This window comes from Lissotriton vulgaris, chromosome 5 (genome assembly GCF_964263255.1).
Source record: "Lissotriton vulgaris chromosome 5, aLisVul1.2, whole genome shotgun sequence".
NCBI classification, from domain to species: Eukaryota; Metazoa; Chordata; class Amphibia; order Caudata; family Salamandridae; genus Lissotriton; species Lissotriton vulgaris.
This window is the reverse complement of record NC_141693.1, coordinates 113,991,018-114,005,396: the sequence shown is the minus strand read 5'-3', so window position 1 is coordinate 114,005,396 and position 14,379 is coordinate 113,991,018. Positions and strand designations below refer to the sequence as shown.

General features: G+C 44.7%; 1 protein-coding gene across 1 annotated transcript in view; it reads left to right on the top strand.

The window, feature by feature from the left end:
* SNAPC4 (small nuclear RNA activating complex polypeptide 4) overlaps positions 1 to 14,379 on the top strand; it is a 306,571-nt gene that overhangs the window by 83,236 nt on the left and 208,956 nt on the right. Inside the window, exons 8-10 of the mRNA XM_086921023.1 lie at positions 3,170 to 3,274; positions 7,820 to 7,892; positions 10,132 to 10,296. Of these exons, the coding sequence (XP_086777149.1) occupies positions 3,170 to 3,274; positions 7,820 to 7,892; positions 10,132 to 10,296 (343 nt within the window). The remainder of the gene's footprint in view (positions 1 to 3,169; positions 3,275 to 7,819; positions 7,893 to 10,131; positions 10,297 to 14,379) is intronic.

The following is a 14,379-nucleotide window of genomic DNA, read 5'->3' as shown; positions in this document are numbered from 1 at the left end:
GGTTTCTCCAGTGAGTGAATGTTCAAGTCACGAGGGAGTTTAAAGCTTGAACATGTGACTTAGTGCTTCTGGGACTTGTAGTCCAGAACGTGCGTAATGATTACTAGATTTATGCGGTGGTCTATGTTACATTCGACCCAGTTACTGGTTCTGGCATTCAGTGTATTCGTTCAATCCAGCACTCACGCAGTCATATTTTAGAATCAGATACGCTTCCCTTTTTGATAACTTTTTTAGACGTAGAAGTGTTCCAACAAGAAGGTGAGCTAGCCACCACCCTACATCGAAAACAGACTGACAAAAACACAATTCTGCATTACCAAAGCTCCCATCCTAAAAGCCTGAAAGCCAACCTACCCTACAGCCAATTGTTACGAATTAGGCGCAATTGCTCGAGGAAAGAGGACTACACAATACATGCAGAGACATTGTGTGACCAATTGTCCAAACGAGGATATCCCAGAAAAATGCTGAAACATGCCACCAAACGTGCATGGTTCACGCCCAGAGAAGAGCTGCTAACAAAAAAGGAGAAAAAACCATTAGAACAATTAGTTTGTGTCACCACGTACGGCCCACTTACTAATAAATTCAAAGCCATAGTTTTAAAAAATTGGCATTTGTTGTCTAACTTGGACATTCCGTTCCCAAAACCTTTGTTTGCCCTAAAAAAGAACAAAAATATAGGACAACAAATAATTCGAGAGGATCTGGGCATTCCGCAACCAAAAAGGGATTTACCTACATTGTGGAAATTAGACCCGGTGAAAGGTCACCACAAATGTGGTAATTGCATTTCATGTATAAATACCATCGAAGGTTCCACCTTTGAACACCATAACATCAGATGGACCCATGTGGAATTCACGAACTGCAAGAGTAAAAATGTAGTTTACGTAATTATTTGAAAATCAAGGTCCCTGCAAGAGGAGGAAATGTAGAAGCACTGTTATCAAAAAGGGAAGCGTATCTGATTCTAAAATATGACTGCGTGAGTGCTGGATTGAACGAACACACTGAATGCCAGAACCAGTAACTGGGTCGAATGTAACATAGACCACCGCATAAATCTAGTAATCATTACGCACGTTCTGGACTACAAGTCCCAGAAGCACTAAGTCACATGTTCAAGCTTTAAACTCCCTCGTGACTTGAACATTCACTCACTGGAGAAACCACGAAGCAGACAGCAGCGTCTCACAATGACTCCACAGGTAAATGACTGTATGCGCTTCAATCCGATAGCATTTACAAACGTGGCAACTTAAATCCTAAAACTTATGTTCCGTTTATTTTTAGCACTAACGGCCCCCACGGAACAAACAAGAAAACGAGTAACGCCCCGTTCAGCAAAGGCTTGGCATTCGGCACGCCCTGAAACAGAGTCCAAGTAGGTGTTTTACTCTATTGAAAACACAAAACACGCAGGAACGATTAGATATATGCCCTACTAAAATGCGACTTAATTTAAACTTTTCAGCTCAAACATCATTTTAAAGCAAGAGGTGGCGCCCCACGGTTGAGAAACTAAGCGCTCCGCGCCTAACTGAACACCAAGAAGTAAGTGCTGATAAAAGCAGTTGCCTGTCGATCATTGTTAAGTTTTCGCTCCAAAGAAAACGATTATATGTTTAAAAAAATGTTTTTGTTAACTTTGCAGCCTTAGCGACAACATAGCAAACTGAATTCTACAACTTAGTCGAGAACGCTCTGCCTGGAAATCACGTGAGTGAAGCGTATAATGATTCTTACCAAATAGCGTTGCATAATATCACTAGGAAACAGACATTATATCACTGTTTCCATTGCAGAACACAACGAGTCCTCCAAGAAATTCGAAACACGATAAAGATAACTGTTAACCTGAGAAATAAGGTAATAACAATGCAGGCTTAACTAAGCTAGTGACAACATAGGTAAGGGTCCCAAACTAAATATGCCCCTCACTTATATTCACACAGGTACCCAGCCCCGAAGCCCTGAAGAAGAGCCTGAATAAGTAGAGAGACAGGCTCAGAAACGCGTCGGCTTACTGGCTTATTATTATTCATTCGTCTTAATTCCGAATGTTTTTTTGTTGCGCATAAGGCTTTCTTTCAAATTACCAAACATAATTGAATGTTATCGCGACACTTGCCTTTGCGCTGTCAGGCCAAAACACAGAATAATTGTTGTATTTCAGTGGCCTGATACAGAAACAGTGGACAGGGTACTTTAAAAAAAAAATGCAATTTATTCGTTGAATGTTTTTGTTTTGAATTGTTACAATATGTTCAATTTCTTTCTTGTTTTCACAGTAATGTATGTCTTGTAGTCATTTGTAAATATAATTGTCTAGGTGCAGGACAGCAAGTAAATCTCCGGACTGTCATAATTATGTAAAAATCGGTGTATTTTTCTGAACTATCCACAACAAAATAAAAATATACATCTAAGGATTAACACCTTAGTGTATGATTCTGCTTCAAATAAAAAAGATAGCAGAATAAAAAACAGTGACCGGGTCCTCCTTTTCTTTTGAATTAACTAACCTACCTGCACCTCTGTTGTGCTTATGTCGTACGCCTGCAATGCAGAGGCGGTTTTATGAAAAGGGGCTAGATAAGTCCTGGGGATATCTAGTAAGGGCGTAAAGTGCCCCAGCCTACCGAAGAAGGGAGAGAATGTGGCTCTGCAGCTAGTGCTGCCGACTTTGCATATGGAGAACCAGGTTCGAGTCTGGCACCAGGTCAACATCCTGTGATTCGTGGTAACGACTTGCGTTGTCACAGCCGCGGTGTAAAGGTACCGCGTTGTGAAAACATCGTTGTAAACGATGTTTACCTGTGATTCTGGGCAAATCACTTATGTGCCCGTGGCTTAAAAAATGAATGTTACATTGTGTAATGCAACAGGTGCTCAAGTAAAGCACTCCCGTACCTTCGAGTTAGGTTTGTGCTATATATACAAAAAGAAAATTAAGTTCTAGTTTCTATCTCGAGGGACCTTTCGTAACAACCTATGGTACTGTAGCTTCCATAGGGAAAGCCTTTACTCTAGCTTTTGAAGGGCATGACTATGGAAATGTCATTGCTTCTTTAAAAATAGCTAGACCTATTTTCTTTATCAATGCTTGTTAGTTTTTTGTTGTATTTCAATGAAAGTCTACTCATACTTTTTCTTGAGACAGGCATGAATATCTGACCCAGAAATTGGAAAAAGTCAAGGACGAAATGAGCAAGCAAATTGTGGAAAAGCAAATCCGTGAAACCCTGAGAGAAATCGACGACATAAAGTGAGATACATTTCTTTCACTATTATATCAAGACCTGATCATTTTCTTCTTTCTGCCTCCTTAATTTAAATACCCCTAGACTGTGTGTTTAGTTGAATTCAAACTACCTAAACACATTTAGAAACTGAAATAAATGTTCCTGAACTTCCATTAGATATGTTGTTTTACAGTGCTAAATCTTCCAACTTATGTTCTCTTTCACAGTGCTTTGATGTTCCAAATGAACTGTTTTGTATTGTTTTGATGTTTCAATTGGTACTCTGTTTCACAGTGCTCCGATCTTCCAAATTATGTTCTTTTTTACAGTGTTCTTATGTTCTAGTGGATCCGTCTTAATAGCCCAAATGATATTCTGTTTCACAGTGCTCACATTTTTTAATTGACGTTCTGTTTTACAATACTCTGCTCTGATGTCCAATTCATGTATTCTTATAACTAACGTTCTGTTTTTGCAGGGCTCTGTCTCCCAATTGATGTATTTTAGAATAATTTCTGTTTTATTGGTTTAGTCTGCAAAAAGGTAACGTGCTACAATGTCGCCTACAACCTGAAGGCTGACTAATAAGATAAACAAATATTATCTCCCACCCCCAATAGAACACCCCCCCCCCCCCCCCCAATTATACAGGCAGTGCACCAGTTATATTGGCTCTGTCTTCTACGAATGTAGGTATGTGACCCTTCCGGTATCCCCCGCCAGCTGATTGCTCACTAACGAGCTGGGCCCCTACAGCACCATCAGAAAGGGAGATCAAATGTAACAGCATTAGTTGTCTTGGGCACATCAGTTAATTGAATTCCAGTGTCTGTAGTTGTATGAAAGGATCCCACATCTCCTGGTAAGTATCTAGTTTGTGTTCTACTATGAGGGCTAGCGGTTCCATACCCAGGATGTACCATAGACGATGAAGCCACAACGTGTAGCCTGGCATCTTGCCAAAAGCCCATTGGGCAAGGATCGTCTGGTGGGCTGCGCCTAGTGCTAGAGCGATATGTTTGGCCCTGAGGAACTTCAGAGGGTATATGATAGGATTAGATCAGCCCGAGGAGCACGTAGGCGGGGACGCGGGTGAGTTGCGTGTCGAAGACAGTGTCTATGTCCTTAAGGACTCTTTCCCAAAAGTTCGTTCGTTTGGGGCACTCCCACTGTATGCGTACCAGGATACCAGAACCCCCACTTCCTCTCCAGAAGTCCCCACCATGATATGGGCACCATTTTTGTAATCAGGTTGGTGCCCAGTTCCAGTAGGTAACAAACCTTTAAGTGCAGTGTTGTGTGCTCTATAGAATATGTCCTCCCTTTCTTTAAATGTGAGGGTCCTCCCTAATTCCTCTTCCCAGCATAATTGGTTGGCGCTCTTAAGTTGAGGTTGGCGTTGTCCCAGGTAGAAATACAGTTTGGAGATCCGGCGTCTGTCCTTGTCTTTCAGCTCAAGCCATTTTTGGAATGGTGCCGGAGGGCGGTGGGTACTCAAACGGACAGAGGGATTTGTTACCCAGTGTGGAAGGTGCATGTATGGCATGCTATCAGCCTCTGTTATATTGAAGTCTGATTTCAGTGTGTTAAAGGGGTAACAAAGAGTTTGCCAGTCCTTTTACACCCATCTACTTGCCAACAATTGATGTCTTTTACAGTATTTTTGCTACAGTTGCTTGACATTCTCACTGTTTTTTTGTGTGCTAATGTCAAGTCCTTATTGACTAAGGGCCTCATTGCCTCTGTACCCTATACACCAGCAGGTATCAATACCCAAGGTATTGAAAACTCATGGGGTAGGGGAAATCCATGGGACTATGAGTGAGACCGTAAAAGTGCCCTTACACACTCACCTCACACGTCCCCGCAGGCACTTTTCCAGAATTCAGTCCCTTGGAGGCCCAAATCCTCATTGGCAATTTGGGGAAGGGTGGTGTTTCGAGGATCTACAGGTCACTGACTAACAACAGCTCAATCACACTTGACTCTCTTAGACTTCATTGGGAGGCATGGTTGGGCCCGTTGGAGGACGAAGACTGGCGAGATGCCCTGATGGTTCCTAAAATCATCACCTTCTCAGCTAGGCTCCGTATGGTCCAACAGTACTATCTCCACTGCGCATATCTCACCCCAAGATGGGTTTATTTACCACCCCGTCCTGTACGCACTGTGGGTCAGAACCGATAGACTTCTTTCACATGGTTTGGGTATGTCCTCTTCTCATCCGTACTGGAAGACACTGATATCCGAGCTAACCGACGTCCTGTGCTGGGAGGTGCCACGTAGTCACCAGCACTTGCTCCTGGGAGTTATGGACTGTTTAGACGGTCCCGGGCAGACAAGGTCTTCTTGGGTACTGCCATCATGGTGGCCAAACTGGACATCGTCGCCGCATGGAAAAACCCTACCCCGCCTAGTGTAGTCAAATGCCGCAAAGGCGCAGATTGGTGCGCGGTACAAGAGAAGCCACTGTACGACGCCGAGGGTGTCCAGCCAAGCATGGTAGGGTGCGGATAAAATGGTTGGGTTAGATTGTGTAGTGGGATTTTATTATTGTGCACAATATCTCAGATTGGCACAGACCACAGTTTGTATTATATATAACTAACCACAACTGAAAATCAAAGTACCATGTTTTAGAAGAATTGACTAGTGCTGTATTTTTCCTGAAACTAAAACTCAATAAAATTGCTCATCAAAAAATAAGAGTACCCTTAGAAAGGAGAAAGTACTGGGGAATCCGGAAAACCACAAACAGTTCCCCTGGAAATTGCTAATTTCCTTCAATTCCACATCGAATTTTATGCTGAAATTGCTGCTGATTTTAAGAGTGGGAGCTCCAGGTGTGAAATATAAACACCAGGGGAGCTAGACCCAAAGGGACAGGTGGGGGGGCTGGGCCTTAATTTGAATGAACACAGCAAAAAGTTGCCTCGCCACCTATATTTAAATCCACACTTAAGGAAAGTTGAACACGCACAAAAAGGTTTGAAAAAAGAAGGGGAAATTAGGAAAGGAGCAAAGTAAATTTGTGAGTCTTTTTACAACCAGCAAGTGCTGGTATGAAGGAATAAATCGGGGTAATCCTTTCTAATTGGGCAATTAGAAAGGATTACCCACGATTTTACTTTGCTCCTTTCCTAATTTCCCATTCTTTTTTCAAACCTTTTTGTGCTTTATTCATTTCTCTCATTTACAAGAAATTTGTTTATTACTTAATGTTGTATATGTTCAATTTTTCTGTTTGTTTCAGATTGTTTTTCATTCTGTGTTGGATCATGCTGTTTAGTTTGTAATATATTTGTGTAGAGAGAAGCATAACAATTTCGGTTGAAATTTTCAATGTAGAAAAATGTCTTTGTATGTCTGCGATTCCTTGTTTTTGACAAACTTTGTTTAATCTTTAAAAAACGTTTTGGTATAAATAAAAATACCCAGTTGATAGCGACAGCTAGCGTGTTCAACTTTCCTTAAGTGTGGATTTAAATATAGGTGGCGAGGCAACTTTTTGCTGTGTTCATCCAGGTGTGAAAGATAGCAGATCTGCTGTGTTCCTGTGTACCTAATCCCGATCGAGTCAGTGACTCCTGTTAGCAGCCCTGTTGGAATCAAGTCCTAAGTGTCTCGAAGGAGCATCTATAAATCTATTGGCATTTGTTATGTGGTACATATCAAATAGATGCATTGTAGGAAATCTTTTAAATCGTAAGGGTGGCAGATCTAATAATGGGCCGGGTTGCAGCTCAGTACTTTATGTGCATTCCTTGCTGTATGCATTCATCAAGCAGAGCAGAAAGGGGCTTTACGCCTCAATTTGCAGAAATCCTATCTTGTCAATCTTCATGAGCCTTGATGTAAATGTAAATGCCTGCATTTGTAGAGCGCACAGCTACCTCCAACGGAAGTGTCCTGGCGCTGTCCGTATACCACTTAGGAACCCTTCCTGGTTTTTCCCTGTGAGATGTCCACTCCTGGGCACCCCCAACGCCAGTTTTCCTTTCTGCTCGAGACGATAATCCGTCTGTCGGAAGAACATATAATTACTCCTCACACTTGGAGTTTGGATTTTGATTTTGAATTGCAGTGTTATGGAGCTGGGAGACACACAATTTTGAGCTATTGAGACTTACTAGACGCCAGTTTTCCTTTCTGCACGAGACGATACTCGTCTGTCGGAAGAACATATAATTACTCCTCACACTTGGAGTTTGGATTTTGATTTTGAATTGCAGTGTTATGGAGTTGGGAGACACACAATTTTGAGCTATTGAGACCGTACAGTTAAGCACGCTATTACCTGGGTTACAAGAATAAGATCTAAAACTTGGCTTAGCCCTGAAGAAGTCTGTGGTATATTACCACCAAAAACGAAACACGTGTTGGCAACGGCTAGAGGTTTTTAAGAAGAATTACTGCAAAATACAAAAATAAAAAAGAAGAAGAGAAGACACACACGATTTGTCAACTGTTTATTTATACCTCTTTATCTTTGTTAGCTCAGGATATACATTATGTTTCTAAAAACAGAAGCCTGCTTTCATATTGTTCTGTTCCTTCCTAAAATGTAGCCAGCTGTCCGAGGAGCGATTGGTTGGACAAAGAACCGATGAACATGATTGGGAGAAGATTTCAAATGTCCACGTAAGTTATTTTAATGCTTTTTGCGCATACTTGCAAATGGAAGGAGCGGGGTGGTTGACCCTAAAAATAACTTACATGACGGTTTAGATCTTGGATTCAGCTTTCTGGAAAATTGACAATAAAGCATAACCTAATACCATCCCCACATAATATAATGAAATATGTGTATTTAATCTTGTAGACTCCAACCTGAGCAGACTTGTAGGACATACAGTTTGTTTTGAAATGCAATTTGCACATAGCATTTCTTTTAAATCCATGTGTCTAATTTTAAGCAACCAAACAAACAAGTCATAAAAGATTCTTTACAATAAAAATGTACACTTGAGTATATACAATACATTAATACTTTATGTTAAATTTTTAATGGGGACCTGCAGACTGTATAGTGCAGTGTATCTTATTTTATCATCTGCTTTGGTATTAGAATCAGGGAATTTGATTCCTAAGATTCCCTTTTTGAAGACGAAAGCGTCAGCAGCTTGGTATCCACCACTGTCAGACAACGAAGAACTAAAATGGGGTCCATGAGGTGTCTTATGTATACTAAGAATAATCATGCCTCACATGATTATATTTAGCTGATCATAATAATATAAATAATCTAAGACTAATCTTTTTCACGTTATTTAACATTTCTATATATAAAACTATCCTCTAACATATTTTAAAATTTTAAAGAAAAGTTCTAAATCATTTAAAAACATGTATGTTAGCTTTAGTTCCATTGACGAATTCCCTCTTGATAAAAAGGTTTTTTAAAACTGTATTTTTTGTAAATTCCCCCCTACACTTGTGATTATCGATGGATATATACTCACACACATCCAAAAGAAATTGTATAATTTTCATTGCTTTTTTGCAAAATTGGATGGTCTGTTTCAAATACATAGACGATAAATGGAAACTTGCCAAATATTTCAAAGTAGCAATCAAGAACCATCTTATTATCTTTTGGTTTGCTTTACCTCTTTGCAAATGAATGAAGAGTGGTTCCCATATCATGAAACCGTCTTTACTTAATTAACTGGAAACAAGGCCAATCCATGACTAACTTGTCAAGAGTTCAATATGCTGCTAGTCTGTTGATTTTGTTGAAGAATACACAGTGGTTTTAATTGCAGTAATGTTGGATGTGCAAGGCCCAGGATATTAAGGACTTGATTACTATGTCGGTCGGAGTTGCCTTGGACCGACATCTCAGCAGAACCGGGACTGACCTACCTCGGGTCGGCGGTCCCGACCGCATGATTTGGATGCGACCACGCATAGTGCAGTCGCACACTCCCATTTCCCTGTGGAATTTGTGTAAATCCCTGCACCATGTGGCAGGTCCCTTATGGTGCCTGCCACATGGTTGAGGGATTTACAGGGGAGCTCCATAGGTGCCCCCCAGGCTGACAACCATAGGCCACTGAGGCAAGGGGGCCCTGCTAGGGGCCCCCAAAGTCACTTTCCAACAGCCTTTCCATTTTGGAAAGGCCTGCTTGGAAAGGCTGTGTACAACCGACATCGTAATCCCGATGGTAGAAACGCCGTCCTAAAGGGATTACATTGTGGTCTGACAGGCCGATAGGCTCCTTGAGCCCGTCGGAAGCCAGCCTGAATGACCGGCCAGTTTGACATCCGACCACCTACATTGTAATTAGGCGGGCGGAAGTCAAATCAGGGATGTCGGTCAGAAAGCCTCCGACCGACATCATAATAGGGTCCTAAGTATCTTAGGATAAATCGAATTATATCATATATCATGTTTTGTTTGATTTATAACATGCACAGTGAAGGTATAAGGTAGCACTGGAAGCAAAGTTATATACTCAGGGCTAAGAAGGGCTGTATTAAAGTTTGATGGAAAAGGTGAATTTTCAAAATTTGAGGAGTTCTTAAAAAGATTGGCAGTGGTAAAAATATAAATGAAAGTAGTTAGTTTCCCAAAAATATTCTTTGTGGGGTTATTGCCTTTCGACTTTTCCCACTTTTTGTGAAGATCGGTGAAATGAAGCATGGAAAATGAATGCCAGAGCCATAAAAAGATTAACACATGGCTCCTCAGCATTATGTTTGCTAATATATATATTTGTTCCTTCTGATTGTAGTGAAATTACTAAAAAGCTTGGTAAACCATTGTGCTTTATATTCTGGAAAAGGCTCACTGTACATATTCCTGTTCTTGTTATTCAGTTTGAACTGGTGTATGTTTCAGTGAGGTAAAAACGGTTCACCTGGTTATGTTTATCAGTTTGAAGGAACCCGCACTGCGAGTGAGCTTCGGAAGTTCTGGCAGAACAGTGAGCATCCATCCATCAACAAAAATGAGTGGAGCGAGGAGGAGGTGGAAACCTTGCAAACGATAGCAGCCGAACACTACTGCATGGACTGGCAATCAATTGCCAACGAACTTGGGGTGAGGCCTTCCTAGACCTAAAGCAAAATGTTACCTAGCAAATGTAAAAACTTTTCCCTATTCTGAGTGGGTGTGACATAGTCCTTACTTCCTAACTATTTGTATTTTCATTCGTTTACTTGAAAAGATTAACCTTCCTGTGTTTCTTTCGATGTCTGTGAACGTCCTTGTTTTTTAACTTATTTACTGCAGCAGTACTCTTTTGATGGGCTGATGTTGCATTGTCAGAGAGCACTTTGATAAATGTTATGTTTTGTGGATTTGTAGAACACCCTTGTCGCCCAAGGCGGTATCCACACACTAGCCTGGTGAGAAGAGTCGTGCCTGTATACAGGTTGGGACAGTCTGTGACACAAGGTTAATTGGAGAGCCAGGTCTTCAGCTTCTTGCTGAATTCAAGAAGCGAGCTGGAGGCCCTGATGTGTGGGAGGAGGTTGGTTCGAGGCATGTGGGCTGCTGAATTCATATCTGTGCATAGATCGCCGCCTAGTGTTGGGTCCGGATGATTGCACATTGTTGTCCTGGAAGAGTCTTCGAAGTATCACGAGATAGGTGGCTCCTCCCCTGGACTACAGTGCGCATGGGCATCGCCTCCATCCCCAGATTGTTTTTTTCCGCCATTGGGTTCGGATGTGTTTCGGTTCCCTCTGTCGGAATCGATAGTTGTTTAACTTTCCTAACTTGAGACCAAAAGGTCTTTAGGCTTGGCGTCGGTATCGTTTTTCGTTCGGGTTTGACTGTTCTTCAGCTCCAAACTCTTGCTGCCCTTCCGCGTGCTCTTGGCGCGGACGGGCCTACACAACGCTCCAGACATGGAACGAACTCCGTTTAAGAGGTGCCCGGTGTGCACCTCAAAGTATTCACACCTCGACGTGCACCCAGTGTGCAACAAATGTCTGTCGCCGGACCATGATGAGGCCAGGTGTATGGCCTGCTCAAAGTTCCGGTGTAAGAAAACTCTCAAGCTTCGTCGGGCCGCTAGACTCCAGGCCCAGTTATCAGCGCCCCTGCCAGACAACATCTTCGAAGAAGACGTTGGAGACGACAATATCTTTCAAGTTTCGGACTCTAGCCCGGCGTCGGAGGAGGAAAACTACGACGCGGGAGACGAGGAGTTTGATGAAGTCATCGGTGAGGTAGGGGACGACGATGGGGCCATTGCCACCGTGGAGGATAGCTCAGAGGAGGAGCATCCTCAAACTGACTCAGGGGTCAACCCCCATTATACGGCCCAGGTCGAGGGATCGCCTTCGGGCCTTACCCAAGACCTCGTTAATCGTCCCACGGCCTCGCCTCCGGGCCCGGCCACGGACATTTCTGATGTGCCACTCCCGCTGGTGGAACAGAAGGCTCCAGAGGCCTCGAAGTCTAAGAAATTCAAAATGGCCGACAGCAAGAGCCACGCCAAGATGGCCGACCCGAAGACCCCGGTGTCGAAGCCGAAGGCGAAGACGACCGACGCGGCTGCGTCGGCACCGAAGGTGGTCGAAGTCGATGACCCGAAAAAGGCTCCGAAGAAGCGTCAGGACGACGCCGAAGCTCTGGCTGCGCCGACTCCGGCCGTCAAGGCCAAGGATGGTGATGTGTCGGCTCCGAAGACCGTGCCTTTCGCCGACCCGACTCCGGACTCGGGGAAATCGCTCGAGCCGGTCCAGCCCTCCCCGGCCTTAGCAAAAAAGGTAGTCGAGTCCCTGCAGCGGATTCGGAAGGACGCTGTGGCTCCCGAACCGAAGGATGTGGTGCCGAAGCCTACACCAAAGCCGGCAAAGGCGCACACGCCTATCCGCTACACGCTGCCGCCGAAGACGACGCCGAAGGCTTTCGCTCCGAGGCATGTGGCCGGGGTGCCTTTGAAGGTGGTGTCAACGCCCAAGGCGTCCTTGGTGGTGCCGAAGCCTCGGCTCCAGACACTCGCAGATGAGGAGCGTCGAGAGGTTATCATCGACGCCAACACCGGGAAGCTCTCTCTCCTCAAGGGGAAGATCACCACGGAGCCGGTGTTGGAGCATTATCGTATTCCACTCAAAAACAAAAAGGACTCTGCGGGTACTTCTGCCCCTATGGAGCCTGCATCTCCACATAATTTGGAACTTTCACCTACGCATTCAAACGCTGGGGAAGGTGACCGAGATGAAGAGGACGAGTACAATTATCCAGCATACTCGGATCCAGAGGAGGTACATGAACCTTGGTCTGCCGGAGGCGACCCTGAGGACCCTCAGTCGGGTCATGAACCGCAGCTTTTTGCAGCAAAGACTTCTCCAACAGAGGACTCTGCAGCCTTCAACGCTCTGATTGAGCGAGCTGCAGCAAATCATGATGTCGACCTACATTCAGATCCTGTGGATGTCGATTTTCTGTTGGACACTTTCTCAGTGGCTGAAAAGTCAGTCAAGACATTGCCTATGCTCAAGGGAGTGCTGAAGCACGCACCAGAGGTTTTCAGGGAGCCCACTCGGGCGCGAGTCATCAATCCTCGTATTGATAAAAAATACAAGGCAGCGCCCTCGGATCCAACGTACATCAAGGGACACTTGCCACTGGATTCTTTGGTTGTATCCAACGCACGTAAGCGGGCGAACTCACAGACCACGGGTGACGCTCCTCCCCCAGACAAAGAGTCAAAAATATTTGAAGCCTCAGGGAAACGAATCGCTGCGCAGGCAGCTAATATTTGGCGCATTTCGAACACGCAGGCCCTACTTGCACGCTACGATAGGGCGCATTACGACACCCTAGAAACACTTCTGCAGCACTTGCCTGATCAGTACAAGGAGGCAGGTGAAATGTTGATTCAGGAGGGGAAGCTGATCACCAACGCTTCCATCAAATGTGCGCTGGACGTGGCTGATACCGCCTCCAGGGCGATCAACACTAGCGTGTTGCTGAGAAGACATGCATGGCTTAGAATATCAGGCTTCAAACCAGATATACAGACAACCATCTTGAACCAAACAGTTAATCCTGACCACCTGTTTGGCCCCGAGGTGGATGCGACACTTGAAAAAATGAAGAAAGATACGGACACTGCTAAGTCTATGGGGGCCCTCCAGTCTCAGCAGTTTCGGGGTGGTTCCTTTCGCCGCTCCAATAACAGAGGCACCTCAAGGGGTCAGGCATCACAATCCACACAGTACTACAAGAGCAACACCCAAACCTCATATACCAACAAAGGTAGAGGTGGTTACAGGGGCAACAACGTCAAAGGCAGGGGACGTGGAAACAACAGCTCCAGGTCCTCCACCGCCAACAAACAGTGACGCCTTGTCACTGCCCCCCGACCACACAACACCGGTCGGGGGGAGACTCCAGCAGTTCCTGCCCGCGTGGAAATCCATCACCACGGACAGGTGGGTCAAGTCTCTTATCCAGTACGGTTACTGTCTGGAACTTACTTCCACTCCACCAAACAGACCTCCAAGAAACCGTCCTATGTCCGGCGAGCACTTGCACTTGTTGCAGCAGGAAGTTCAAGTCATGCTGCAAAAAGGGGCAATAGAGCTCGTCCCACGGCAAGAAAGGGGAACAGGAGTTTACTCTCTGTACTTTCTAATCCCCAAAAAGGACGGATCCCTCAGGCCCATCCTGGACCTCAGGCCCCTCAACTGGTACATTCTATCGGAGCACTTCCATATGCTCACGTTGCAGCAGGTCCTCCCCCTGCTTCAACAGGGGGACATCCTGGCTACGCTGGATCTGAAGGATGCATACTTTCATATCCCCCTGCATCCTTCCCACAGGAAGTACCTCAGATTCACGATTCAAGACCAGCACTACCAGTTCAGGGTTCTGCCTTTCGGGGTCACCACAGCGCCAAGAGTCTTTACAAAGTGCCTGGCGACTGTGGCGGCGCATCTACGACGCCAGAACGTCCACGTCTATCCCTATCTGGACGACTGGCTCATTCAGGCAAAGTCAGAACAGCAGTGCGCCGACCACGTGTCCCGCACCATTCATCTCCTGCACGATCTGGGATTCTCGCTGAACTATCCAAAATCCCATCTCCAGCCCGCCCATATACGGCAGTATCTGGGCGCGACAATAGACACTCTGGCAGCCACTGCGCAGCTGAATTCAGTGAGA